Consider the following 26,686-nt stretch of genomic DNA (forward strand, 5'->3'; position numbering starts at 1 on the left):
CTGTGTCTCTGCCTCTCAGCCAGGCAAAGAAGCTGCCATATTCTCAAACTCTCTCTCTCTCTATGGCTATCGTAAGTAAGTAAGTAAGTAAGTAAGTAAGTAAGTAAATAAATAAATCTATCTTTAAAAAAAAACAAAGGTGGTTACTTGCCAAATACTGGCTCATGGAATCAATCACAATTTGCCCCTCTTCTCTTCCCTTGAAATGATTAAACATGAGGGCAGAATGAAAAAATAAATAAATAAAAGGAGGGAGTATCCAACCAGGACTTAGAGCTTCTGAATAGCAGTGGGGATTGGTACTCCTCCATCTTACCATGTTGGGGCGTAGGCTGAGGAAATTGGCTTGGACTTGGAAGCCTAGCCAGCCATCAGAACCTGGTGTCCAAACCCACAGGGTGTGGGAGTTATCACTTGCCATCTTTCATAGCCAGTAGTTTACTGAATCCTGATTACCCCGTCTCTTAAATCTCTTCAGTTATGCCCTGTCCTCCCATCCCCCACTGCTCCTGCTTTAGTTCAGGCTTTTAGTTTTTCTCGTCCTATTATAATAGGTGAACTGACTCACTGTTTCACCCACTACTCGGGCATTTTCTTCACTGCCTCCTAAAGTGCAATTCTGAGCATGAGTTCCCTCTACCTAAGTTTTCCAAAGTCTCATACAGGAGTAAGATCTAAACTTTCTGCAACTCACAAAAGACTCTGCCTGTTCTGGCTCCGGCCACATTTCCCACCCTTCCCCATTAAAACCCCACATCAACTTATAATTCTCTGAATGTGGTCCTATTCTTTCTGGCCTCTACAGAGTTGTACATGGATGTTCCCTCTAAGTATCTTTCCCTATTTCTAGAGAACTCTTAATCAGCCTTCAAAACTCAGTTCAAACATCCCTTGTCTTGTGAAGTTTTCTCTGACCTCCCCTGGCTCCTACCCAGGCATAGGGGATCACCACCTCCTCAGGGCAACCAGTAAGACTAAACACACCCGTATTGTACAACATGGCCAGGAATTGTTTATGTGGCCTGCAAGCAAGTTGAGGGTCATGGCCCCTGGCATAAAGTAGGTGCTCTGTGTTTAACTGATAGAGGTGACTCAGGCTATCAGTATAGTGTGATGGGCTAGGGCAGACTCTAATTCCCCAGCCAGTGTCTCCGGAACATAAGCACAGTGGCAGAATGGGGAGAACTGAATTCATCACAAGAAGAAATTCAGTCAATCTATACATGTTCAAGTTTTATTACAAAGTATGATGGGCAGAAAATACGGTACTTCTTATACAGGAGGCTGAAACAGAATGAAAGGGTGAAAATTAGGTTTAATATACTCAGGAAGCAAGAAATAAAGTCATAGATGTAACACTCCACTTTCAGGTGCCTTTTGAAGTAGCCTTCAATGGAGATTTACCATTGTGGTTTCACAGCACAGTGTTAACATTTTATTACAAGCCCTGTGTACAATCAGTCCTGTGATAATAATTTTTAAAAAGAAAAATGGTGATAGTACAGTTCTGCAAGGGGGCAGCTTCCTCTCCACCTGACCATGGGAGGTCACAAAGCCTAGAGTGTAGAGGAAAAGCTTAAATATATAACAAGAAATTAAGTTCAGACGAACTAGGCTAAAGAGGACAGAATTGATTGGCTAGAGCTTAACATCTCGGAGAACAAGAAATCTCCATTTTCTACACAGAGGTTTGTACAATCATGCTACAAGTTCACACTCGGGAGGAGATGGGGGGAAAGTCACCAACAGGGTCATAAAATACACAGGAACCAAAGCAAATGATTCATACTCAACTCAAGCAAGTCAAAACCTTAGCTCAACAAGTTTTGTTGCACACTGGATTACCACAACCAACCCCAGGTGAGAGCATTTCTCTTAATAGCAGACACCTCAAGTCCATCTCCACTGAGTTGTCCACAAGGTGGGTCCTTGTTAGGTGTCTGTTACACAGACTGCCAACACCTTTCTTCTTGAGTTCTTACTTTCACTAGCTTATTTGTTTCTGGTTTGACACACCAGCCCAAGCCTCTTTGAGAAGGCACCTGCATGTTTCCATACCTAAAAAATAATATCCACAAAGTAGCCTGAAAGGACCGGGCCTGTACTGTGTAGTCACATCTTTGACTTTGAGAGCCAGCAGCAATGACAACGGTGGGAGAAGAGGAGGGTGCAAGTGGGAGAGGCAGGCAACTCTCTGCAATAGAGACACTGGGCAGATGGCCCAGGCAGTATGGAGAACCTCATCCAGGGTCACAGTGACGCTCAGCTCAGCTCAGTTCTCCTCCCTGGGAAATCCCAACCTAAGTGCCGGGCACGACCTTCCTTCCTCATCCTGGAGTGCAGAGAATAGAGGGAAGCATCTGCTCTGAGAGGCATCTACTCGAATGGTCTCCCTTACTCCAAGCCAGCCAGGCAAAGAAGCTGCCATATTCTCAAACTGGGGAAGGTGGCAGGATTGTACATGTGTGGTATACCCTGCAGCTCCCACCTGTCCATACCGCCTCAGACTTGAGGCCCAAGCTGCAGCAGGGAGAACATTCTATGGTAGCAAGGCCAGAGAAAGAGAAAAGAAAAGGGAGGGGAGGAAAGTTGTCAGGATTGTTTATAAACCTTTGCTTCCTCTGCTCTGTACAAACCTACAACCAAGAAGAGCCATGATCTGGAATGGTCACAGGGCTTCCAAAACCTGCGGACTGTTGCCACCAAACATCACCTACGGGTGCACTGCTGCAGGAAGGGACTCCTCTGCCCAAGCTGGCATTGTGTCCCCATGGTTACCCACTGTCACAGATATCTGATGAATGGTCCAAAAAAGCTGATACAGGCTGAGGGCGCAGACTCATTCCAGGGCCACCCCAGACCTTTCATGCCTTCTAATATTTTATCCCTTGATCTAAAGAAACCATTGACTTTCTCCTATATTCTAAATCTCTGAAAATTTCAGCCAAAACTTTCATCAAAACCTTGCAGGAGTCTATTTTTTTTTTTCTGTTTTCTACCAGATCTTAACCAGTTCTCTTTGAGAGCTGATCCCAGTTCTGATAAATTCTCACCCATTTATCAAGTATCTCCCCTCTTCAAGCCCAGAGGCAGTTTCATTCCTTCCTAGGAGAGGGTTCCAACTCTTTTGGCTGTAAATACTCAAGCTCCTGAAGGACTTGTACCCATTCACCAGTTCTCTGATGTGGAACCTGAAGCCGAATTTCTTCAGTACCTCTTCCTCCCCTCAAAGCAGACAAGGAAAACAAAGACAGCTTTGGTCCAGGGGGCAGGAAGGGCCACCTCTACTGGGAGAGCCAGAGCCCAGGCTTGCTGCCACGTGGCCTTTGTAGGGGAGTCCTGGCCACTGCTCTTCTCACAGTCAGGGAGAGCAGATCCAGAGCCTCCCACCCATTCTTTCTGGGTGTCAATTTGAAAACCTAAACAAATTAAACAGATACTTGCTTTTGAAACTACAACAGATTTCTGCTTCTCAGAGGATGTCTGGCTAGGAGGCTTTCTCAGTCTTGAGAATATAGAAATCTCCTCCTCCACCATGAGGCCACCTGGCCTATGGTATAAACAGAGGCTAAGGTAGCCGGGACTTCAAAATACCAGCATCTCAGCAGCTGTAAGTGTGTTTGCTCGAGGAGACTGGGGAGTCTCAACCGGGCCGCAGGCAGATGCCCAGAAGGAGGACCACCTCATCCTAGGGAGGGGTGGAGAGGTCTGAGAGCCCATAGGGCAAAGAAAAAAACACCAAAAGTTGTTGGTTCCATAGTAAATAGCAACTTTATGCAAATATATTCTAATTACTACTATTTATTCCCCCTGATTATTTTCCAGTTCCAGTTGACAAATCTTCTCACCATTCAGACCATGTTTAAGTGTAGCTCAGGAAAGGAATCTTAACTAAGAACTCAGTGCAGTTAAATCCTGCCCTAGCAGGACCAGCCCCTCCTACCACTCTGACCTCCATTTCAGACTGCTTTCCAGGGGAAGAACCTAATGGCCTCCTAGAGCGACCAACCATCAATTTAGACTTGCCACCCTTAAGAGAAGGACCCTCAAACCACCAATACAATTACAAGCAGAGGAGGGTTCTAACCAAGAACTGCTCACTTTACACTGCTGAACGACACAGTGCAACTGTGGTAGTAAATGCAGGAAAGTCAACCTCAAGTGGATGACCAGCTAAAGAGCCTCAAAATCAGAATAAGAAAGTGAAAAAGTAGAAGGGAGAATACACTAAGAAGAGAGCCTTTTTCTTTGGACAGGTGCCTGTGTAGTAAAGCAAAGAACTGTAACTTTGCAGATAAAAATACATCTGCTCTGGAAAAGGAGACTCAGCCAAGAGTTTAAGGGCCCAGGAGAACAAAATTGTTATGTTTCTCAAGAGCAGATGAGAACCCAAGTGGACAAAACCACCAGCCTCAAGGTCTGCTATTCTCCTACCTAACAGCTGCACAGTCCAGAGGGGCTCAAAACCCTATGGCAGAATGCGACAGACCAAAGTCCCCCAAGACTCTAAGCATGTCCCAAACCCTGCCAGCCCAAAGACTCATCTATCACTGGAATCACACACAAGCCCCCTGTGTGAAACTCATTCATGTAACGGAAACAGACACTGCAGCCTGCAAGTCCAATACTGCTCAGAGCCTAATAATGGGGGCCGGGGGGAGGTGGTTGACAGGTGTGCAATGATTGGCTGGCCCTATAGCTAGCTATCTATATACTTGATGGCCTGGGATTATCGCAGCCCATCAGGCCACTCCTTCCAGGAGCTGACAGTCCCCCACACTCTCAAGGAGATCTTGTTCAGAATCAGACAAACAGACTACAAGTCTCTCAAGCAGGACTCTCTCACTCAAAGAGCGGTCAACCATCAGTCATAGTAAACTAACCAAACAGAGATACTAAGGTTCAGCGTACAGATTGTGCTTGCCTATCATTCAAGACATGAAAGTAAATGGCCTGGGGATTACACCCAGAGGGAAAAACAGACTCGGAAATGATGTACTGGAAATACACTCTGAGCTCAGCTTTTCTGAAGCTATTCCCTCCAAGTCAGGCACGCTGTCTCTCTCAACTCTAACACATGCCCTGTAGGTCCTGGTGGGGTCGAACAAAGGTGCTTCAGGAAGGAACCGGAGGCTTCACGTGTCTGTTTTGGAGCCCAGAATGCCCTTGAGAAGAGCCAGGCTGAGAAAAAGTGAGAAGACTGGCCCACTTCAGAGCACCAAGGCGGTCTGGGACTCCTGGTCAGGTATGTTGCACTCAGGCAGTGATTCAAGAAGGCAAACTGCTCATGGGGTCGAGAGCCCAGTGCTAGATCCAGGCACTGAGGGCAGAGAGGAAGTGCTAATGGGGTGGAATAGGAGACAAACAAAGAAACCAGGAAGAGTAAAATTCTTTTCATAAAAAAATTAGCCTGATAGGTAAAAAATATACAAAGTTGAAATTTGTTAAAGACATTGATAATAGGAAGAAAGACAACTCCAGATTGGTATTTGTTCCCACTTAAGTACTGACATGACATGGACACAAGATTGCTGCCTTGGGCAGCAGACAGGTAAGAGACATCTGGGGCAGATGAATACAAACATAGCCGGTGCCTGCAATGCTTATTAACACAACAGCTGACAAACAAATATACATAAAATTTTAATGGAGGAACCAAAGGAGAAGAGAAAAGGAGAGAAAATCTTAAAACTCAGCCCTGGGCTGAGGAGGTGCCACACAGCACTGAGCCTGGCACAGACAGTGATGGGATGACTGACCAGGAACTCCTAGAGCAGCTTCTGGTAACAGTGGTGCAAAGCAATGAGAGACATACTGGCCACCAGAAACACGTTTCTTCTTACTTTGGGGATGGGGCAGAGGCAGGAAACACACAAGCCCCCGCCTCGTGGGCAAGGCGCTGCCAACGCTACACTCTGAGTATCTCCAGGCAGTTGTTATAGCAGATGGCAATCCAGTCGGGCTGAGTCGATGCCCATTGCACGTTGTTGATCTCTCCTTCAGCTGTATAGGCCAGGATAGGGTCCTCGATGGCCCGGGGCATTTGCTGGATGTCCCAAATGAGAGCCTGGTGATCATCCGCTAATGACAGAGAAAGCCAACAGCAAGGTCACAACTCAGACAAGGAGGGGAATTCAGGGTGGGTGGGGGGATTGTAGCTTATAAAACATTTGTTCCCAAGATCCCGCTGAGGGAGGTTTTATTTCAAGTCCCCATTTTATAGATGAAGAAACTGAGACTCAGAAATGTTAAGGCACTTTCCCCAAGCCACAGGGCTATCTATGCATGCAGCCAGTGAATGGCAGAGCCAGGACATAGAGCAAGGCCTCTGAGGTGTCCCAAAGCTCCAGGCACTGCCACAGAGCTAGGCCCACGGAGGGACCTAGATGGGTGCCTCTCACCTGGGGCAGGTATCAGGAAAGGACGATGGGATAAAAGTGATCCCCAAACATGTCATTTGCAGCCACTCAAACTACTTGAGCAATTAAAGATCCCTGTCTGATGATTCAACCTAATGGGATTTTACCCCATTTTATGGAGTTTTATACTTCAGTGAGGTGTTACACAGATGATATGAAGTGCGAGTGGACATGTGCTATTAAAAACAATTTTCCTCAGAAAAGCTACCTTCTTTGCCTGGGAAATACTGGAAAGAAGGTAATTGCCTTAAAAAAAATACATAAACACACGAAAAAGGACTAGAAGAAAATACACCAAAATGAGCACAGTGGTACCATGAGAATGGCAAAGTTATATTTACTTTCTTCTAGTTAGTAAGTTCTGTAAGGTTGTCATTTACTTATATAATCAGAACAATAAGTTCTTAATTTAAGGGAAGAAGAATAAAAAGGCAGTGACCTTCAATACCACATTATGCCCTGATCTCATCAGCCCATCCTGATGTGAAAACCCGTCTCTGATACACAGGAGAGCTGAGGAGCATAAGAGGCCAGGCTCATGTGGGTAACACTAGCCTCCTGCCACGGCCATGTAACCCGGGCGAGGTACACGATGCCCTTCTGAGGGACCACTTCTGTCAGGAGCTATGTGGAGCTGTTTGAAACGTTCAGTGCCTCTAGAGCACTGAAGTCCTTCTCAGTAACACACTCAACCAAGCCCACTCCTCAGCCACGGCTCCTTCATCTGCAGGGACTCAACCCAGGCAAAGGCAGCCACCAGGAGCAGAAGATGGGCTTCTGGTGAGGGCACTGGTACTGTTCTCCACGGACAGGGGTTAATACCATCCTTTCTTCCTCCTCCCACCTTCCCCTACCCATACCCCTGGTGGGAAAAGAGGCAATAATGAAGGGGTCGGACCACAACCTGAAGTGCAGAGGAAGGCAGAAGGCCCTAAGTGACATACAGGAGTGAGCAGAGGGTCCAAAACACAAAAGTTTCATGCCTTTCAAATTAATATGAAATAGCAGAAAACCAACAAACTACTCTGCTCTTTTGGCTCCATCATGAACAAGGAAATGAGGATGCTACTGATTAGCGAGGAGGGGAAAAAGTATGTTAGAAAGAAACCTGAGGCAGTGAAAATGAAAACATGAGGAGAATATTCTGGGGTGAGAGCGGAATCCCGTCTGTGTGAAATAAAGGGGCAGACATTTGTACTGGGAGCATATGTGGGCATAGGCCCACATAGAAAGTTCTTGAAGGAGACATACCTATGGAGAGTGAGACTGGGGTGGAAATAGGACAGGAAGGAGAGAAGAGGACCTTCACCTTCCTATTTTATATACCTCAGTATTATTTTAATGTTTAATCACAGATTTGTATTATTCCTAGAATACAAGCACATTGACAGCCAGCATATTTTTGAGGGGTATTCTTTTTGGTATTCAAATGGTGAGGTGGGGATGACAAGTCACACAGCACTGATCAAGCCACACAGGGCCTTCAACAAACTCAGAGCCTACTGCACCATGTCCAGTCTCCCCAGGGGGCTGTCAACTTTGACTATTCCCAAAGATTCTGTTCCATCTAAGAGTGACTGCCCCCTCCTCCACAGTCCTGGAGCTGGGTCCTCTGTGCCAACTAGATTTCAGGGAGGCACAGCCTTTAACTGATACATGATGCCAACAGTATATGGCAAAAGCCCTGAAATCACTGAGGTATGAGATCATCTGGAAATTTGGACTACTTCAATTTCACAGGTGAAGGGAGGCTCTCAACTGAGCTACTTCGTTAAATCTCTCAAACCACTCTTAGTAAATAGTAACGATTATAGCTCTAAAGAGACAAGAGGAAGATCTCCTACCCCTGTCCTCCCCCTGGCTCCTCCCCACCCCCACCCCACCCCTGCCACCATGATTACCTGCAGTACAGATGTGGCAGGACGAGTGCGGGGCCCAAGCAATGCCATTGACACACGCTCGGTGGTTGTTCAACCTGGCAACAGGTGTGCAGGGAACTCGGACATCCAGAATCACTACCTGCAGAAATAACAAGTAAAAGGCCCAGGAACCTCAGGGTATAACAGGAAAACAAACGAGACATTACAAGAAAAAAAGATCCTAAAGTATAACATATTCATTTGTGGATTTAAAGACCATTAGAGGGATCCCTGGGTGGCGCAGCGGTTTGGCGCCTGCCTTTGGCCCAGGGCGCGATCCTGGAGACCCGGGATCGAATCCCACATCGGGCTCCCGGTGCATGGAGCCTGCTTCTCCCTCTGCCTGTGTCTCTGCCTCTCTCTCTCTCTCTCTCTCTCTCTCTGTGACTATCATAAATAAATAAAAATTAAAAAAAAAAAATAAAGACCATTAGAGGCAGAGGGTCTTGGTCCCAAAAGCAGTCTTAGGATTGAGGAAAAAGAAAACAAAAACAGGCAGTTTATAGTCTATATGTGGGATCCCTGGGTGGCGCAGCGGTTTAGCGCCTGCCTTTGGCCCAGGGCGCGATCCTGGAGACCCGGGATCGAATCCCACGTCGGGCTCCCGGTGCATGGAGCCTACTTCTCCCTCTGCCTATGTCTCTGCCTCTCTCTCTCTCTCTCTCTCTCTCTCTGTGTGTGACTATCATAAATAAATAAAAATTTTAAAAATATATATATAGTCTATATGTTAAGCAACATAAGGCCTTCAGACTGATAAGGAAGGAGTGAAGCAGGAGTAGGTAACATGAATTTGGATAATCCACCAAGTCCTATTGGGTGCGTGTACTATGGATTCCATGCGAGCTTGCTGGACAGAGTGAGAGGCCTCTCCCCACAACCCCCAAAGTAGAAACTGAAATGTAAGAAGTCTGAGGTACCAGCTTCACCAAAAGTTAATCACTGCATCATCTCCACCCACACTTCACTGCTTCTATTAAGTTAACAGGCAATGAAGAGTTGTCATTTCTATGTCTGTTTGCTAAAGTTGAACAACCTGTCCAGACTAGAGAAGGGGAAAACTGCCTATTTCTTTACTCAGCACCGTAAGCACATAATGATTTGGTTTACTTTTTAGACATTGATTTTCATGGCTCCACCTCCAATGCTCCAAGTATTAAAAGTTCTTAACACACAGTCCTTGTTTTAGATCAGGCTTTCTCAATCTTAGCACTATTGACATTTTGGGTCTGATAATTCTTTTCTAAAGGTTTTATTAATTTATTTGATATAGAGAGAGATAGAGAGAGAGCACACAAGCAGGGGGAAGGAGAAGCAGACTCCCAAGTGAACAAGGAGCCCCATGTGGGGCTGGGATCATGACTTGAGCCAAAGGCAGACAGACGCTTAACAGACTGAGCCACCTAGGCACCCCAGGTCTGATAATTCTTTGCGGGGGGTGGGGGGTGGGTGGGGAAGGGATGATTCTTGTATGTACTGCAGGATGTTTAGCAGTACCCCTGGCATCTGCCCACAAGACACCGGTAGCACTGCGCCCTGCCCACAAATTAGGGCAATGTCCCCAGACATTTCCAAAAATCCAGAGAGAAAACTGCCACCAGTGGAGAACCACTCTATACTAAGCTATACTAAGTAATGCCACAGTTAGGTGGCCAGGCCTATGTCAGCCTGAAGCAGGGTACTCACCTCCATTCCATCCATGGCCATAGTGGCCAGGTAGTTAGGGTCCTGCTTGTTCCAGCAGAGGCGAAGCAGTGGGTGATGCTGTGGGTCTTCATAAATGATGGTGCTGTGTTCTAGATGGCGGAGGTCAAACATCCGCACCGAGCCATCAGCGCCCACAGAGGCAAACATGTCCCTGCCACCCCCAGCCCGACTAAATGCAATATCATAGACCTGTTGGTGAATAAGAAGCTTCTGTCAGTTCAGATCCGTGACCTTCCTTTCCTGGAGCAGGGAACTCTACTATCCCTAGTCCACCTAAACCCCCTCACAGTATCTGTGAGTCCTGGCGCCTAAGAGCTCTAACATCAGTGACTTTCCAAAGGACGAAGATCATTTTGCTATACAAACGAGATGGCTTCTTCCTGCATTCCTGCTTTCTGAGCCTTTTGCCTCCAACCCTTGTGATAAGACAAAGAGCATATATCCTGCTGAGTAGCAGGGCACAAGTCAGAGCAAGTATTCTGCATGCTGTCAGCCAGTGGGTATCTTCTGCAACACTATAGAATTGAGACATTCATTTCCTGGGCCTTTGTGGCTTTCATTTGTGAGTGATCAGAGACAGATCCGTGACCAAGTTAAGGCCACTAATTTGAGAGGCGGGAGCAGTCCTCCTGTGGCCACTTAATAGCAGTCAAGCTGGTTCTGCTGTGAAACCCAGACCTGAGACTCGTTTTCAAGAAAGAAGCAATAGCAGTTTTGAATCATGGGAGACTCAGATGTTCCTGTCTTCACAAAGAGGTTTAGTATCACTCTCTTGTCCCTAGGACATGTTCTATTTCTTCACCTAGTTGGTCTGTATTCATAAGTGAATCAATTTAGGTTTTGAATCATTGTTTTTTGCATTTATTACTTGCTGCAAACATTCCACACCACTAATATCTATGAGACAACACAGGCAGAGAGCTTCAGAGAAAGAAAGGGATGAAGAGAATCAGACAAAGCCAGACCAGAGTGGAGAAAGAGAAAAACGGAAAAACCAAAGCCAAGGATCTCCCGGGGTCAAGGATAGTAACAGCTGCTTTCTGGTGAGATAGGAGTGGCTTCACTCACTTCACTCAATACCATCGTTCTAGCCTTCTTGAAGTTCTGCCTGCTAAGGGACATTGTCAAGGAGCACTAATTTCTATTCAACCTCATAAATTCCTTTTTCTCTGGCTGACTATGAAATTATGTTTCTCTTCCTATGGTAGGGATTAGGAGTGGTTCAAAAGCATTTCCTCCTAAACCAAGGGAAGGTGACAACTCCTGGATATACACTACCCTCCTCCACGCCAAGCCCTGTGCAGGCAGCAAGAGCCCCCAAACAAGTCTCCACTTTGGCAGAGAGAGGTGGACTGAGGAAGAGCAAAGGTCTAAGAGGTGTCTCTGTTTCTCTAAGAGCCACCCTCCCAGGTTTGTTTCTTCAATTCGAGGTGCCGGCCCAGGGCCCATTTGCTGTTAAGATCCATCCCTGGCCCTTGTCCTAAGGAGAAGCTAAAGGGATTTCTCATCTCCTCTCTCTGTTCCCTCAAGTGTCTCTGGCAATGGCTGTGTTCCCTCCCTGGTTTTAGCTTTGGCCAGGGAGATCCAGCGCTGGGCTCCAGGAGCCCTGTTTCCTTCCTTTGCCCCCCTGGTCTACAGGCAGTAGCAGTTTCCTGATGCTCCTATTCTCCACATTACCTCACCGTTGCCAGTGTGGCTTCCCAGCTTCACCATCATCTGTGTAAGCAATGCCCTAGGTTAAATCCCAAGTTTAAATATTCAGAGTAGCTCTAGTCTTCTGGGTTGGCCCCTGACAGAGAAGAGGAGACTAAGTTATCACATAACCAAAATGTAGCAACCCGTTCCATTTGATGTCCAGAGGATTTCCAGAAGTTCCTTACTGGTCCTCTCTATAGGACACTCTTCCTTTGCTCCTTGGCCTAGTAGCAGCCAAGTCCAACAGTCTTGTAACAAAGCTTACCCTTAGGATTCACAGAAAGCCAAAGACCAACCAACCCCACGCTAAGAGCAATAACCTGGTCACCATCTTCCCATTCTGAGGACAACCTCAAGTGTCTGACCTAAGGTCAAGGCATTCTTTTTATCTGCACTAATATTCCTCACTGTGCAGGGAAAGGGAGAAAAGAAAAGGAAACACTACCCACAGGAAATCAGAGTACAAGGAGCATGCCACAGCTCCGGGAGGAAAAAATTTATGAACAGTTTCCAAAATCTCTCCTCTGAAGAATGCTTTGATGAAAACACAATCACAAATAGTTCTCCTCAGCTTTTCCAATAAACTCAGGAGAAACATTACCATGAAAATAAACCATATTCCATTCCAGACTGTAAAAAAATATTAAGAAACATACTAGAATTTCATAAAACAAGTTAGGAGAAAAAATGGTGATTCTTTTTTACTGCCAAGAAATTTTCCCTCTTTCTGGTTTCCCTCCACTCTCCCCTCCCCCCAAAAAAGTAAATATATTTCAAGACGTTATTTTTTAATCACATCAGATCCAATTAGAGAGTTCATTATTATAAAACAGCAATCTCTGACATGAAAACTATAGATATAAATTAAGTTGTTTATGTCAGCCAAAAAAACAAAACCAAAAACCCACTATAGTTAAAAATAGGTTTGTTTTTTGCTATTTGGACACATCACTACTTTCAATTTCAGCAACCAGACATCGGCATTATATTATGACTTTCCACGTACTTTGCAAAATAGTGAGACTGGTCTGACCTTGACCTGAAGGTGGTCTGACCTTGACCTGAAGACAAAGAAAACAGCTAAGGAAAGCAGGAAAGGAACAGCATCATTACCTCCTTGTCATGCGCGATCAGTTGGGTCTTCACATGACCAGACACAAGATTCACTCGCCCCAACACCTGCCCTGTCTCCAGCCCCCAGATGGTACAAGTCGTATCAATGCTGGAGGTACCTGGAAACAACCAGTGCAAGTCAGTGGCTGACAGGTGTGAGGTTTCCCTCCATGTGTCTACTGCTCTGTGTAGCCCAGGAGACGACATGCCACAGACACTTGCCAGCCAACAAGGGTCAAGTATTCAATTCCTATCCCAGGACCTTTAGACTCTGCTTACTGGAGAGACCAGATACACACACGTGGGAAGCTCAGCTCCCTATGAGGAATTAATGACCACATTCTATATTTAGCCACTTTCCCTCTGGCCCATTCTGGGCTGATGCGTGTACCTCAGGCCCAGTGTTCTATATGAGGAAATGTATCTTTGCTTCTTCAAGCTGGAATACCCATCCCTTACCTAACAGATAAGGATCCACCTCATTCCAATCAAAGGAGGTTAGAGGAGCACAGAAATCTGAGTTCTTGTTGTTGTTTAGCAAACATTCCAGCCGGGTTTCTGTCTCACCAACCTGAAGAACAATAATTTTTAAAAATCAGCCAGTCTTATCTTCACAGAAAACCTTTAAAAGCTCTGTTTACGCAATGTTACTAAAGAAAAGACATGGGTGAAAAACATTTTTATCATAGAGCAATAAAATCCAGAGGAACTCCTTGAATGCTACTTCTATCCACGCTTTCTCCTCTGTCCAGTTTTGTTTTCCAAATTTTCACTGCCAGATTTTCCTAGAGGAGAGGTCTTCTTACCTTGTCCAACACAGAACCTCTGTACCCACCCTGCTGGGCACTATACCTCCAGGCTAGAAGAAATACTCTGACGAGCTCAACTAAGAGAGGAGATGAGGCTCCACAATCCACTCACATACTTTACTAGAATCAGTGGCCCAGTATTTTGTTTTTTAAATTTACTCAAAATATCTTGGCTATGGACAAAGTAAGAAGCCCCAAGCATCCTCCCCTCCCACCCCACACCCAGAAGATTCTCTTCATTTTATCAGGTTAATTGAGCCTCAAGTTTCCAGGGCTGACTGTAGCCTGACTGTAGCAGGACTTCAAGGAATCTTGGCTAGATTTACTAGGAAATCTGCTGAGCCAAATGAGGCCATTCTAGATCCGCTACCATTTGTTTCTCCTGGGGCTACAATGACACTCACAGCTTCCAACCCCAGTCTGTTCTCTGTTGACTCCACACTGCTTAAAAACAACTGCAAGGGAGAAAGCCCAGTGCTAACCGAGCAACTGCTTACCCTCCACACACGGAGATAGTCACCACTTGTTGCCAGTAGGTCTGGATAGACGCCTTTTGTATCAGGGATCCACATGAGCTTTGTAGTGGGGTACGGATGATCAAAGGTGTTTCGGCAAATAAACTCCGAACTCTCTTCATCTAAACCAACAAGCTGAACCTTTAACACAATCAAATTGAGCCACATAAACATTTGTTTTTCTGGAGCAGCATCAAATACATCATATCTTTCCCTCTACCTCCCAACACTAGTAACGTGCTTACACATAAACATGCATCAAATGGGGCAGCCCAGGTGGGTCAGCGATTTAGCGCCACCTCCAGCCCAGGGCCTGAGCCTGGAGATCCAGGATCGAGTCCCGCGTCGGGCTCCCTGCATGGAGCCTGCTTCTCCCTCTGCCTGTGTGTCTGCCTCTCTCTCTCCCTCATTAATAAATAGATAAAATCTTAAAAAAAAAAAAAAAAAAAAAAAAAACATGCATCAAATGAGCATTCAAGAAACCAAATCACTGGATTGTCTAGGTGGCTCAGTTGGTTAAGTGTCTGACTCTAGATTTCGGCTCATGATCTTAGGGTTGTGAGATTGAGCCCTGTGCTGGGCTCTGTGCTGGGCGTGGAGCCTGCTTAAGATTCTCTCTTCCTCTCCTTCCACCCATTCCTCTACCCCCACCCCCTCCAAAAAACAACCCAAAGCACTGCAACTGGCACAAAAAAGCAGTTGCTACTGATGGCAAAGTTCCCTGGTTTCCAGCCTCTTTTTCTTAGCCAGTTTAGACCAATATTAACTTCCATTCTTTTCTGTCAAAGTCAATCTGACTCAATGTGAAATGCCACTCAGTATACAGTTGTTTATGAACTTCCACCAACTGGAAGATGGAATGGAGAATCTTTGGTAAAGATCCATAACAAGTGGTTAAGGACAAACCACACAGCAGAAAGCAGAATTCCTTCTACTGTTAGTTGACTTCAATCTCAGATACCATTATCTTCTTGCCTCCCTTTTTTTTTTTTAAAGTTTTATTTAGGTACAGTTGCATGCAATAAAACTCACTTTAAATGTACAGTTTAGTGATTTAGAATGTATACATTCATAGAGGCATATAGTTGGGAAACCCCTCATGATAATTAAGATATAGAACATTTCTATTACCCTAAAAAGTTCTCTTGGGCTCCTGTGCAGTTAATCCCTTACCTCTAGCCCCAAGCAACCACTAATCTACAGTTTGGCCCTTTCTGTAATACAATACAGATGGAATCATATAGCAATGAGTCTTGTGACTGGCTATTTTTCATACAATGCTCCTAGGAATCATCTTGTTACTGGATTTATCAGTAGTGTTTTCTTTTTCATCATTGAAAACATTGCATTATGTGGAAATACTATAATTTGGGTACCCATTTATTTACCAGTTGATGAACTTTTAGATTATTTCTAGTTTGGGATCATTATAAATATTGCTATGAATATTTTTGCATACATTTTTCTTGGATAAGCTTTTATTTCTCTTGGGTAGACAACTAAGAGTAGAATTGCTGCGTCATCTAGTAAATATACATTTAACTTGATTAAAAAACAAACAGGGATCCCTGGGTGGCGCAGCGGTTTGGCGCCTGCCTTTGGCCCAGGGCGCGATCCTGGAGACCCGGGATCAAATCCCACATTGGGCTCCCTGCATGGAGCCTGCTTCTGTCTCTGCCTGTGTCTCTGCCTCTCTCTCTCTCTCTGTCTCTCATGAATAAATAAATAAAATCTTAAAAAAATAAATAAAGTTTACTCTTTGTGTTGTACAATCTATAGATTATGACATGTGTCCACCATTACAATATCCTACAGAATAGTTTCACTTCATTCTTTACCAGGCTGTTTTCTTATTTCTTAAGTTTTTAGAGTTCTTTACATATTCTGGATATAAGCCCCCCTCGTTATGTGTTTTACAAGTATCTTTTAATGGTCTATGGCTATAGACCATTTTTTTTTCTTTTTTTTTCAGCGTTTTTTGAAGAACAGAAATTTTATTTTTAGAAGTTTTATTTACGTAACTTCTACACCCTGTGGGACTCGAATTCATAACCTCGAGATTGAGTCACATGCTCTACAGACCAAGTTAGCCAGGCGCCCTGAAGAACAGAAATTATAAATTTTGATCATGTCAGTTTATTGTTTCTTTTCTAACTCATGGTTTTGTGTCCTTGCTAGGAAATCTTTGACCCACTGCAGGTCACACATTTTTTATGTTTTCTTCTAAAAGTCATAAATAAATAAATAAATAAATAAATAAATAAATAAATGTATGTATGTTTTAGAGTTTTAGGCTTTATATTTAGGCCTATGATCCATTTCAAGTTAATTGTTTTATATGATGCCAAGTATGAATCAAAGTTCGCTTTTTTTTCCATACGAATATCTGACTGTCCCAGCATCATGTGATGAAAACTATCCTTTCTCCTTTTAATTACTTTGGCCACTTTGCTGAAAATCAATTGACCGTCTATTTGCACATCTATTTCTGGACTCTATTCTGTCCGACTGATCTACATGCCTATCCATTTACCAGCACCACATTGTCTTGATTATAGCAGCTTTCCAGTGAAGTCCTGAAATCAGATGGTGTGAGTTCTTCAATTTTGTTGTTTTCAGAATGGTTTAGCTATTCCATATATTTGCTTTTCTGTGTAAGTTTTAGAAGCCACTTATTAAATTCTACAAAAAGCCTGCTAAGCTTTGGCTTGGAATTGTGTTGCATCTATAAATCAGTCTGGAAAAACTGCTCTCTTAACAGTAATGAGTCATCCAGCCTATAAATAGCATTTTTCTTCACTTATGTAGGCTTTCTTTAATTTCTCTCAGCAGTGTTTTGAAGTTTTCAATGTACCAGCCCTGCATTTTTTTCATTAACTTTATTCCTAAGTGTTTTTATCCTATTAGAAATGAAATTATTTAAAAAATCCCATTTCCAATTGTTTATTGCCACTATATAGAACTGACTTTTGCACATTACTCTTAAATCCTGTAACTCTGCTAAATTAGTTGTTGGTTTTAGTAGCTTTTTTGGCAGATTCCTAAGGATTTTTCTACGTGTATTTATAGACCTATCCATGCCTTTTAAAAACCTGATGATAGGGAACCCTGGGTGGCGCAGCGGTTTAGTGCCTGCCTTTGGCCCAGGGTGCGATCCTGGAGACCCGGGATCGAGTCCCACATCCGGCTCCCGGTGCATGGAGCCTGCTTCTCCCTCTGCCTATGTCTCTGCCTCTCTCTCTCTCTCTCTCTCTGTGTGACTATCATAAAAAAATTAAAAAAATAAAAACCTGATGATGACTAAATCTAAATATTCATTTTTATGGAACATCTACAGGCTTTCAAAAATCAAAAAATATAAGTCAGTAACACTACCCTAAGACAGCAATGAAAGTGGTATCACAGATAATACATGATAGGCTGCTTATTTATAACACAGTTAATTGGTAAAAGTTTAGAAGAAAGAGCAATAATTCAAAGGGGGCAAGTGAGAAGTGGAGATAGGATCTGAGCAGTCTCCAAAGGTATGTGTAAAGGCTCTGGGGATGCAAAGAAGAAAGAGAAGCCACCTCAAGAGATGAGAGAGAAAGAACAAATCAATGTACTAAGGCAGCAAACTAAATGACCCAGCTAGGAGCAGCAAGAAAATGAGAGGAACCATCTGAGACAGCAGTGCAGATGGTGCTGGGAAGGTGTGCCTGGGCAGGCTGCAGAACCCTGAAAGCAAACTGAGGACCTAGGTGGGCTTTCCCCTATGAATGTGTCTGAGAAGGTGGTAGTAGGACTATGAGGCCTTGGAGGTAAGATATGAGTCCTGATAATGCTGGGCAGGACTGTCTGCCAGGCAAGGGGCTCAACCCAGAGACCCACAGGAAAACTGGAAAAGGTTAAGGGCCTATGGTGACAGGTAGTAAGAATGGCAGGGGACAACCAGGGATGGCCATTAGAGGGATTTTGGCTGAATGAACAGTTCTTTGAGAATTTAAAATACGGACCTTTACAGAAAATAATAAAGAAGGAAGATTCTAGATGGAACAGGGAAAATTCGCATCAACCGTGGTGGGGAAGGGAGGAGAAAACATGAGAGGTTAAATTTTGGGGCTCATTGGGTAGAATAAAGAATAAGCCTCGCATACAGATTTTGAACCAGATACTTCATTTATGTACCTATTCAATGAATTTTAATGAGTGGCTACTAGGTGCCAGGCACTAAGTTCTGAGGATAGGGCAGCAAGCTCAAGAAACAAAAATCTCCCTAATCACACAGGTAACGCTGTGGGCTTAAACTAGAGAAAACACTACATACTCTTCTAAAAGCTACCTTTCAAGTCATCAGATTCCCCCAACCTTGAAATATCAGATCCTGTGAGCATTTGCCCCTAATATCCTTTTTCCCCCCCTAATATCCTCTTAATGAGACATGCAAGGCTCTTTTATTACCTGGCCCTAGCCTATCTTACTTCCACTCTTATTTATCTAGTCACTGCTGCTTATATTTTCAGGTTCCTTTCCTTACACTGCCCTCTATGCTTGTAAAACCCTACCTCCTTTTGTCAACCTAAATCCCACCCAATTTCAGGAATCCAGAGCTCCTTACTTACTATGTGCTAGTTGTAGAACCTTGGACATGTTACTTAACTTTGCTAAACTGGTTTTCCAATCTGTAAAGTGAAGACATTCACAGTACCTACCTCAGAGTTCTTTGTGACACTCTTTGTATGTAAACACCCTTTGCATGTATACTGCTTAGGCTAGTGTCATACTCAGTGTATGAGCTTTTAATATTACTACTATGTCTCACCTCCTTCATAAACCATCTATAGTCTCCCTGGTACAGTGTGATCTTTCAGTACTGATCTATACCATTTGGTGACTAACCCCATACTGCCAAATGGAAGTACCTACATTATTGTCTTCCGCTATTTCACCCAGTAAATGCCTTAAAAACAGGCTGGTCTTACTTCTGCTTGTACTGCAAACAGCAGTGGTCTCCAAATCTGGCCCCTTAGATTTACCTGGAGTGCTCTACACATTCCTGGAGTCCCTAGCTCTAGCCCAAGATTCTGACTCAACAAGTGTCTTGTAGGGCCCAGGAATCTATCTATATTCTTAACCTCCCTGGATGACTGATTTAGCAAGGTCTGACCACCTCTGCACAACAATACCTAACCCAGGAAAGAAGTAGGTAATGGCTGGGATTTCATCTTTCCTGATCTTCCCAAAGACTTCACAAGTTTGCACAGACCTGTTTTATCCTTAACCGGACTTCAGCTCTTTTCTCTAACTATTGAGAGGAATAACAACTGGCTCTCACTGTTACTGTTTTTTGTTCAAATATATGTTTAAGGGATGTCTGGGTCCTCAGCGGTTGAGTGTCTGCCTTTGGCTCAGGGCGTGATGACTACATCCTGGAGTCCCAGGATCGAGTCCCGGAGTCCCTGCATGGAGCCTGCTTCTCCCTCTGCCTGTGTCTCTGCCTCTCTATCTCTCATGAATAAAATCTTTAAAAAATAAAATAAAATAAACAAATACATGTTTAAAATGAGATGATGAAAGAAAATGGAAGTTTTCTGTGAATATTCACATAATAGAGAGTGAAGTGGTAGTCTCCCATTAACTCCACCCCCCAGTTCAACTTACTCTCAAACCAGTTTGCTGTGTAGCTTTCCCAATGGTCTTTGGTGCATTTGTATGTATACGTACATGGTGGGGTGTTTTAAAAAACATAAAGAAGCTTGGACCATATAATGTATTCTGCAACTTGCTCTTAACTTATCTTGGAAGGTCTTCTCATGTCTACCTCATTCTTCTGTAGCAGGCCATGTTAAGCACATCATAACTTATTAACCATTCAGTCATTGTGATTATAGCCCATTGTTTTGCTATTATACTTCGTGCACATGTGCAAATGCTTTATTGAATAGATTGCTAGAGGTATAATTATTGCATTATATTTTAAATGTTAGTACCACAGAAACTATGAGATAATGAGTGTTAAGCATTAAAAAGTTTATAGATTTGATCCAAGAGATTTGAAGTTGCTTCCATGTATACTTCCTAAACAGTATACAAGAGTGCCAATTTCTCCATAACTTTTAAAACACTGAAAATAATCTTTTACATTTTTGCTAATCTGATGGATAAAAACAGTATTTCACCATTTTACTCTTGATGCTGAGCATATTTGTTTACTATTTCTACTTCTTTTTTTTTTTTTTGTATCTACTTCTGATTAACAGTAACAATTGTTAATCATCTATGTGCTTATGGTGGGCCAAGTACAAGCACAGTGCTTACTGCAAGCACTACCTCATTTAATCTTCTCACCATCTTCACGACGTAGGTACTATTCTTCTTTCCATTTTCCTAAGATACTAAGTAAAAGAGATGGTAAGTATCCTGCCAACAATCATGAAGCTGTCTTTTAAAGATTTTTAATATTTATTTATTTATTTATTTATGAGACAGAGAGAGTGCATGTGCACGCTGGGGGAGGGGCAGAAGGAAACACTCTCAGGCTCAGGGCTCAATTTCATGACCTTGAGACCACAACCTGAGCCAAAATCAAGTCAGACATCAAACTGACTGAGCCACCCAGGTGCCCCTGAAGGTGTCTTTTAAATCTTTTTTTTTTTTTTTTTTAAAGATTTTATTTGTGAGAGAGAGAGAGAGAGACAGGCAGAGGGAGAAGCAGGCTCCATGCAGGGAGCCTGACGTGAGACTCGATCCCCAGTCTCCAGGATCACGCCCTGGGCTGAAGGTGGCGCTAAACCACTAAGCCACCGGGGCTGCCCTGAAGCTGCCTTTTAAATATAGATAATCCTGTCTCACAGCCCAAGCTCTTCACTATTATGCTATAAAAACACCGACCTAAAACATTTGCCCAGTTTACTGAGTTGTATCTTTTTCTTGATTCATAGGAACTCTTATAGATGATTACTATGCCTTTGATAAATTTGTCCATAAAACTCTGAGAGTGGTGCTTTTTTGAGAATAGATTTTTGACATTTTCAATTCTCCAAAAAAAAAAAAAAAATCCTTAGGAATTTAATTATTCAGATATTCTCCTGAAGTTTGGCACTTTGTTTTGCCTTAAAACTATGCTTCACCTAGGCTTTTGACTATAGTCTTAAAAAACCATTAGTAGCACTCTCAATCTTTGCACCCTCCCTCCTACTCCATATGTCCACTTATGTCCACAGGAAAGGGAGTTTCTGTCCCTGTCCCCCATGGGAAGAAATACTGAGGGTGAGGAGTTCTGCTCTTGCATCCCCACCCCTAATGAGCTCCAACTGTTAAACTGACCAAAGCATGAGCCAGGCATGTGTACATGTCCTACTAGAGGGCCTGACTGCTGTTAGGCAGGCACAACTGCACCTGCTCTTGCCCAGCCTGCTCCTAGATGGAGAGGCAAACCAGCTACTCATCATGGGTCTGGTCATCCTTTGCTCCAGTTTCTCTCCACGTTCCCCTGAGGAGGTGAGGTCAGGTTGCATCTGCCCATAAATCAGACGTGGAAAAGCAGAAAGTCTCACTTAAGTTTTAAGGCTAATCTGCATTTCTCCAACTTAGTTTACCAGGGAGTAGCATCATACTGGAGGTGCCTGTTCAGCCATTAGCAGAGTGGGGCTAGACTTCTCCTTTGGCTATTATTACTACTGGTATATAAGTTCCTTGATAAGAAGCTCCCAAGGGGAAAGGTGGTGACTGGTAGAATTTAGACACCAAAATTCTACCCTTAACACCATACATCTTCTATATTTTCTTGCTCAGACTTACAAGTTCCAACTAAATGACCTTTTTAAATTAATTTTTCATGATCTTTTAATTGGGTTTATCTTATTCTTTAAATTAACTTCTGTAGGGCAGCCTGAGTGGCTCAGCGGTTTGGTGCCGCCTTCAGCCCAGGGCGTGATCCTGGGGTCCCGGGATTGAGTCCCACATAGGGCTCCCTGCATGGAGCCTGTTTCTTCCTCTGCCTGTGTCTGTGCCTCTCTCTCTCTGTGTCTCTCATGAATAATTAAGTATTTTTTAAAAAATAAAAAATAAATTAACTTTTGTAGATTGTTGAAGAATTATAAAATGTATGACCATTGTATAAGACCAAAGTATAGGTACACAAAAAAGTGAATAACTTCCCCTCATCCCATACCCAATATATCACTGTGGAGACTGAGAAAAATTAAGGCCATTCCACCTCAAGTTTAGCATTAGCACAAGTACAGCCATCTTAGGCCCCTGTGAATAAGAGCTGAACTTTACTGGAAAAACTGCAGAATGTCCTCGGTAGGGAATCCCATATCAGAGTGAGAACAGAGCCCAAGCCAGTGGCAGAAAGTCCCATGTTAGAATGAGAACAGAGCTCAATGCCCTTGAAAGCCCCATATCAGAATGTAAACAGAACTTGAGAAATTCCTCCAATTCCTCCACCCCTTCTGAAAATCCCCTAGACCAGCCCATAAAAAACCCAGCTGTAACCCACTTCGGGGTCCAAGTCCCTGCTCCGCTGTGTCGCGTATACGAGCTTGCTAATAAACCCTCGTGTGCTTGCATCGGTGTCGGCTCCGTGGTGGTTTCTCGGATTTGCAATCTTGGGCACAACATCACAATTATTTACTGTATATTGCTTCTTTATGCTCAAACATATATACACACAAGTATAGGGTTTTCTCTCAACTTTTAGAAAAATGGAATACTCTGGGGATCCCTGGGTGGCTCAGCGGTTTAGCGCCTCCCTTCGGCTCAGGGTGTGATCCTGGAGTCCCGGGATCGAGTCCCACATCGGGCTCCGTGCATGGAGCCTGCTTCTCCCTCTGCCTGTGTCTCTGCCTCTGTGTGTGTGTGTGTATGTGTCTTTCATGAATGAATAAATAAATAAAATCTTAAAAAAAAAAAGACTTACAAGTTGCAGTGCTATAATCTTTTCATTAATACTATACTATATCCAAAAAAAAAAAAAATACTATACTATATCCAGTGCTATAATCTTTTCATTAATTTAACAAAATGAGGACATCCCTCAGGTAAATACAGAGATCCAACTCATTCTTTAACTGATGCATACATATTTCGTGGAATAAATGTACCATACTATGTTGGTCAACAACTCTCCTAATCATGCATGTTGTTTCCCTTTTTTGCCACTACTTAACATGCCCCATACGTGTGTGCTTATATACTGCTATCTTTATTTCTGAAGGCCAAACCCAAGAATGAGACTGCTGTATTAGAAGGTATGCATATTGTATTTATTTATTCATTTTAATGCAGCAATACCTGCTTTAATTAATCAATTACTTCTCTTTTAAATTTTTATTATTTTTAATCAATTAATTCTTAAATTTATTTTTTAAGTAGGCTCTATCCCCAAGCCCAATGTGGAACTTGAACTCATGACCCTAAGATCAAGAGTTACACGCTTTACCAACTGAGCCAGCCAGACACCCCAAGATATGTGCATTTTTAGTTTTATGGGATGCTGAATTACTTTCCAAATAGGCTATAGCAATTCACACTCCTACCAGCATGTGTTCATTTCCTCATACCATCAACAACACTAGAAGCAGTTAACTTTATTTTTATCAACTTAAAAGGAAAAAAAAATTACTTGGTCAATTCTCATTTCCCTTAACTACCTGTGAGGTTGAGCATCTTTTCCTATTTATTCAACATTCACACTTCTCCTATGAACTAGCTATTTATACTTGGTCCATTTTTCTATCACATTAACCTGTCATGTTTTGAAAGTATTTCCCCTGGCCTACCATTCGTCTTCTGACTTTATCCACAGCATTATCTTCTCACATAGAAATGTTTTATTTGTATGTAATATGATCTGCCAATCTTTTCCTTATTTGACTCTGGATTTAATGATTGGTTTTAAGATTGTCTTCTCTTCTGCTCACCCCTACTGCCTCAGTACAAATTTCCTAATCAGTTTTCTTCTATTATTGCTTGTGAGACTTTTCTTAACATTTAAATATTAGATCTGGAATTGATTTTAATATACAACATTAATTAGCAGGCTCTAATTTTTTCTGGCAGACAGCCAATTATGCCAATATAATTTATTAATTTTCTTCCTAGTGAATTAAGGTTTTATCTTACCACATACTACATTTCTATATATACTTAGATCCATTTTGGAACATTCTATGTGGTTCCAATAATCTCTCTGGCTATAACTATACCAATCCAGTGTATTTATTCTATTTTATTCTGATAGGGCAATTGTTTCCCTTTGTTTTTCAACACGTTCTTTTATCTCTTTTTTTTTTCCCCACATTTGTATATATTTATTTTTAAGGCTCTGGTGACAAACAATATTCCAATTCTGGCTCTGCTTTTACCATCTATGTCACTTTGGGTAAGTCATTTATCATATCTGGGCCTCAGTTCTCTCATCCTCCCTTAAGTTTTGATATGTAGTAATTTTTCCTAATCAACGGACTTCCCTTAACTTAAAAAATTTATTTTCTTAGTACATGGCCCATTTTTGTAAATTGAGTTATCTTTTCTAAAAGTGCATTATTTTGGGGTGCCTGGGTGGCTCAGTTGTTTAAGCATCTACCTTTGGCTCAGGTCATGATTCCAGGTTCCTGGGATCTAGATCTGTATTGGGCTTCCTGCTTAGCAGGGAGCCTGCTTCTCTCTGTCTGTCTGCCACTCCTTCTGTGGCTCCTGCTACTTGTTCTCTCTCTCTCAAATAAATGAATAAAATCTTTTTTTAAGTGAATTATTTTTACAACATAAATCTATATTCTTAAGCATATTCTCAGGTATTTATAGTGGCACAATCTATAATAATTGCACATTTGTAGACATTGCTCAATTACCTTCTGTCATCAAATGTGGTACACCTAATTTCTCCTCTTCAAGAGGACTCAACTGTTTTTGCCTGGCTGCCCATTTCTTTCTTCATCCTTAAAACTGAGCAACTTTCCTAGGAAAGTTTTCAGTGTCAATGTTTTGTGTTCATTTTTCTTGAGAGAAAGAGTTTAAACTCATTACTTTAAACTTTTATTTCCATAAAGTCTTTTTTTTTTAAAGATTTTATTTATTTATTCATGAGAGACACACACAGAGAGAGAGGCAGAGATACAGGCAGAGGGAGAAGCAGGCTCCATGCAGGGAGCCTGATGTGGGACTTGATCCCAGGACCCCAGGATCACGCCCTGGGTCAAAGGCAGGCTCTATACCACTGAGCCACCAGGGCTGCCCTAAACCGTGGATATTACTATGTCAAAATGTCTCCTAAGACACATATATGCAGGGTGCATGGGTGGTGCAGTCAGTTGAGCAGCCGATTCTTGGTTGGCTCAGGTCGTGGTCTAAGGGTCATGCGATAGAGCCCCATGTCAGGCTCCATGCTCGGTGTGGAGTCTATTTGAGATTCTCTTTCCCTATGCCCCTGCCCCCACACCTCCACCCCCAATCTCTCTATAAAATAAGTAAATAAATCTCTAAATAAGCCTATATGCAACATAAAATATTTACTGCGAAGAGACATGACCACATCTTCACTTTCAAATGCTTTCATGAGTAACAACATAAGTTACTATTCACATAGTAAAATTCACATCTTACATTTTAAAAAAATTTAAAAGATGTCATGCCTATCTTGTTATTTCATGCTCCTTGAGAGAGGAAACTGTATTCCACTTTATTACACACAGTGCTAGTATCAGAACATGAAGATGAATGTGTATATACATGTAATTCTTTTTTTTTTTTTTTTTTTTTTTTTTTTTAAGTAGGCTCCAGTAAGCACCCAGCATGAAGCCCAAAGTGGGGCTGGATCTCACAACCTCAGATCAAGACCTGAACCATTATCAAGAGTCACTCAACCAACTGAGCCACTCAGGCACCTCCGTATATATGTAATTGTGTTAAAGCCCCAAGTTATGCAAATCAATAGGCCACTCCAGTCAGTGGAACATTTTCTTTCTCTCTTTCTTTTTTTAGTGGAACATTTTCTATGATTGTTAATATAACCAAAATCAGCTAAGCAAAATCCTGTGAGAATAAACCAGCTTTTCTTAATCTTTTCCATTTGTCCTCCCTTCAAGCCTGTTCTTGACTGAGTATTGTTGATCAATGTCTGCAGAGGAGCCTTGCCTTGTCAAACTCTGAGATGAATTCTGTCATAGTACCCTGTCAGCTCAGAGACTAAGCCAACAGCTCTAGCATCCTGGCCTCAGGCAAGCCAGACTACCTACAGAACACAGATTCATTCCTTGCTCAAATCACAGCTTCTCCAGTAAGTCTGTATGAACCAGGTTAGGACAAAAAGTAATAAAGCAGCAGCACTTTTATCCAGTGGTCCCATGGAGGAATTAGTCCTCTCACTGTCTAGAAAAAAGAAAGGAGGAAGTTAAAATCAGAAGAGTTTTATATTTTAAATTCCCCTGGCTGACAGTCTTGACAGGGACTGATGGAGCACTGCAAAATTCTATCTATCATAAATACTTAGGTGTACTAAAACACTTTGTCTTTTTTGTTGCCAATTT

General features: G+C 42.7%; 1 protein-coding gene across 2 annotated transcripts in view; it reads right to left on the reverse strand.

Annotated features, from left to right (window-relative positions):
- Window positions 1–1,220: 1,220 nt before the first annotated feature.
- DCAF7 (DDB1 and CUL4 associated factor 7) overlaps window positions 1,221–26,686 on the reverse strand; it is a 30,504-nt gene continuing 5,038 nt past the window's right edge. The window contains exons 2-8 of one of the 2 annotated variants that reach the window (XR_012009177.1): window positions 14,160–14,318; window positions 13,313–13,424; window positions 12,854–12,972; window positions 10,025–10,234; window positions 8,321–8,438; window positions 5,844–6,081; window positions 1,221–1,284 (exon numbers count right to left, since the gene is read on the reverse strand). Coding sequence is in view for 1 of the 2 variants with exons in the window: in XM_072781212.1 (XP_072637313.1) it covers window positions 5,909–6,081; window positions 8,321–8,438; window positions 10,025–10,234; window positions 12,854–12,972; window positions 13,313–13,424; window positions 14,160–14,318 (891 nt within the window). In the remaining variant the exon portion in view is untranslated. Of the gene's footprint in view, window positions 1,285–5,630; window positions 6,082–8,320; window positions 8,439–10,024; window positions 10,235–12,853; window positions 12,973–13,312; window positions 13,425–14,159; window positions 14,319–26,686 lie in introns of those variants that run through there. The other variant, XM_072781212.1, reaches the window with a different exon arrangement.

This window comes from Canis lupus, chromosome 16 (assembly GCF_048164855.1).
Source record: "Canis lupus baileyi chromosome 16, mCanLup2.hap1, whole genome shotgun sequence".
In the NCBI taxonomy this organism is placed as follows: Eukaryota; Metazoa; Chordata; class Mammalia; order Carnivora; family Canidae; genus Canis; species Canis lupus.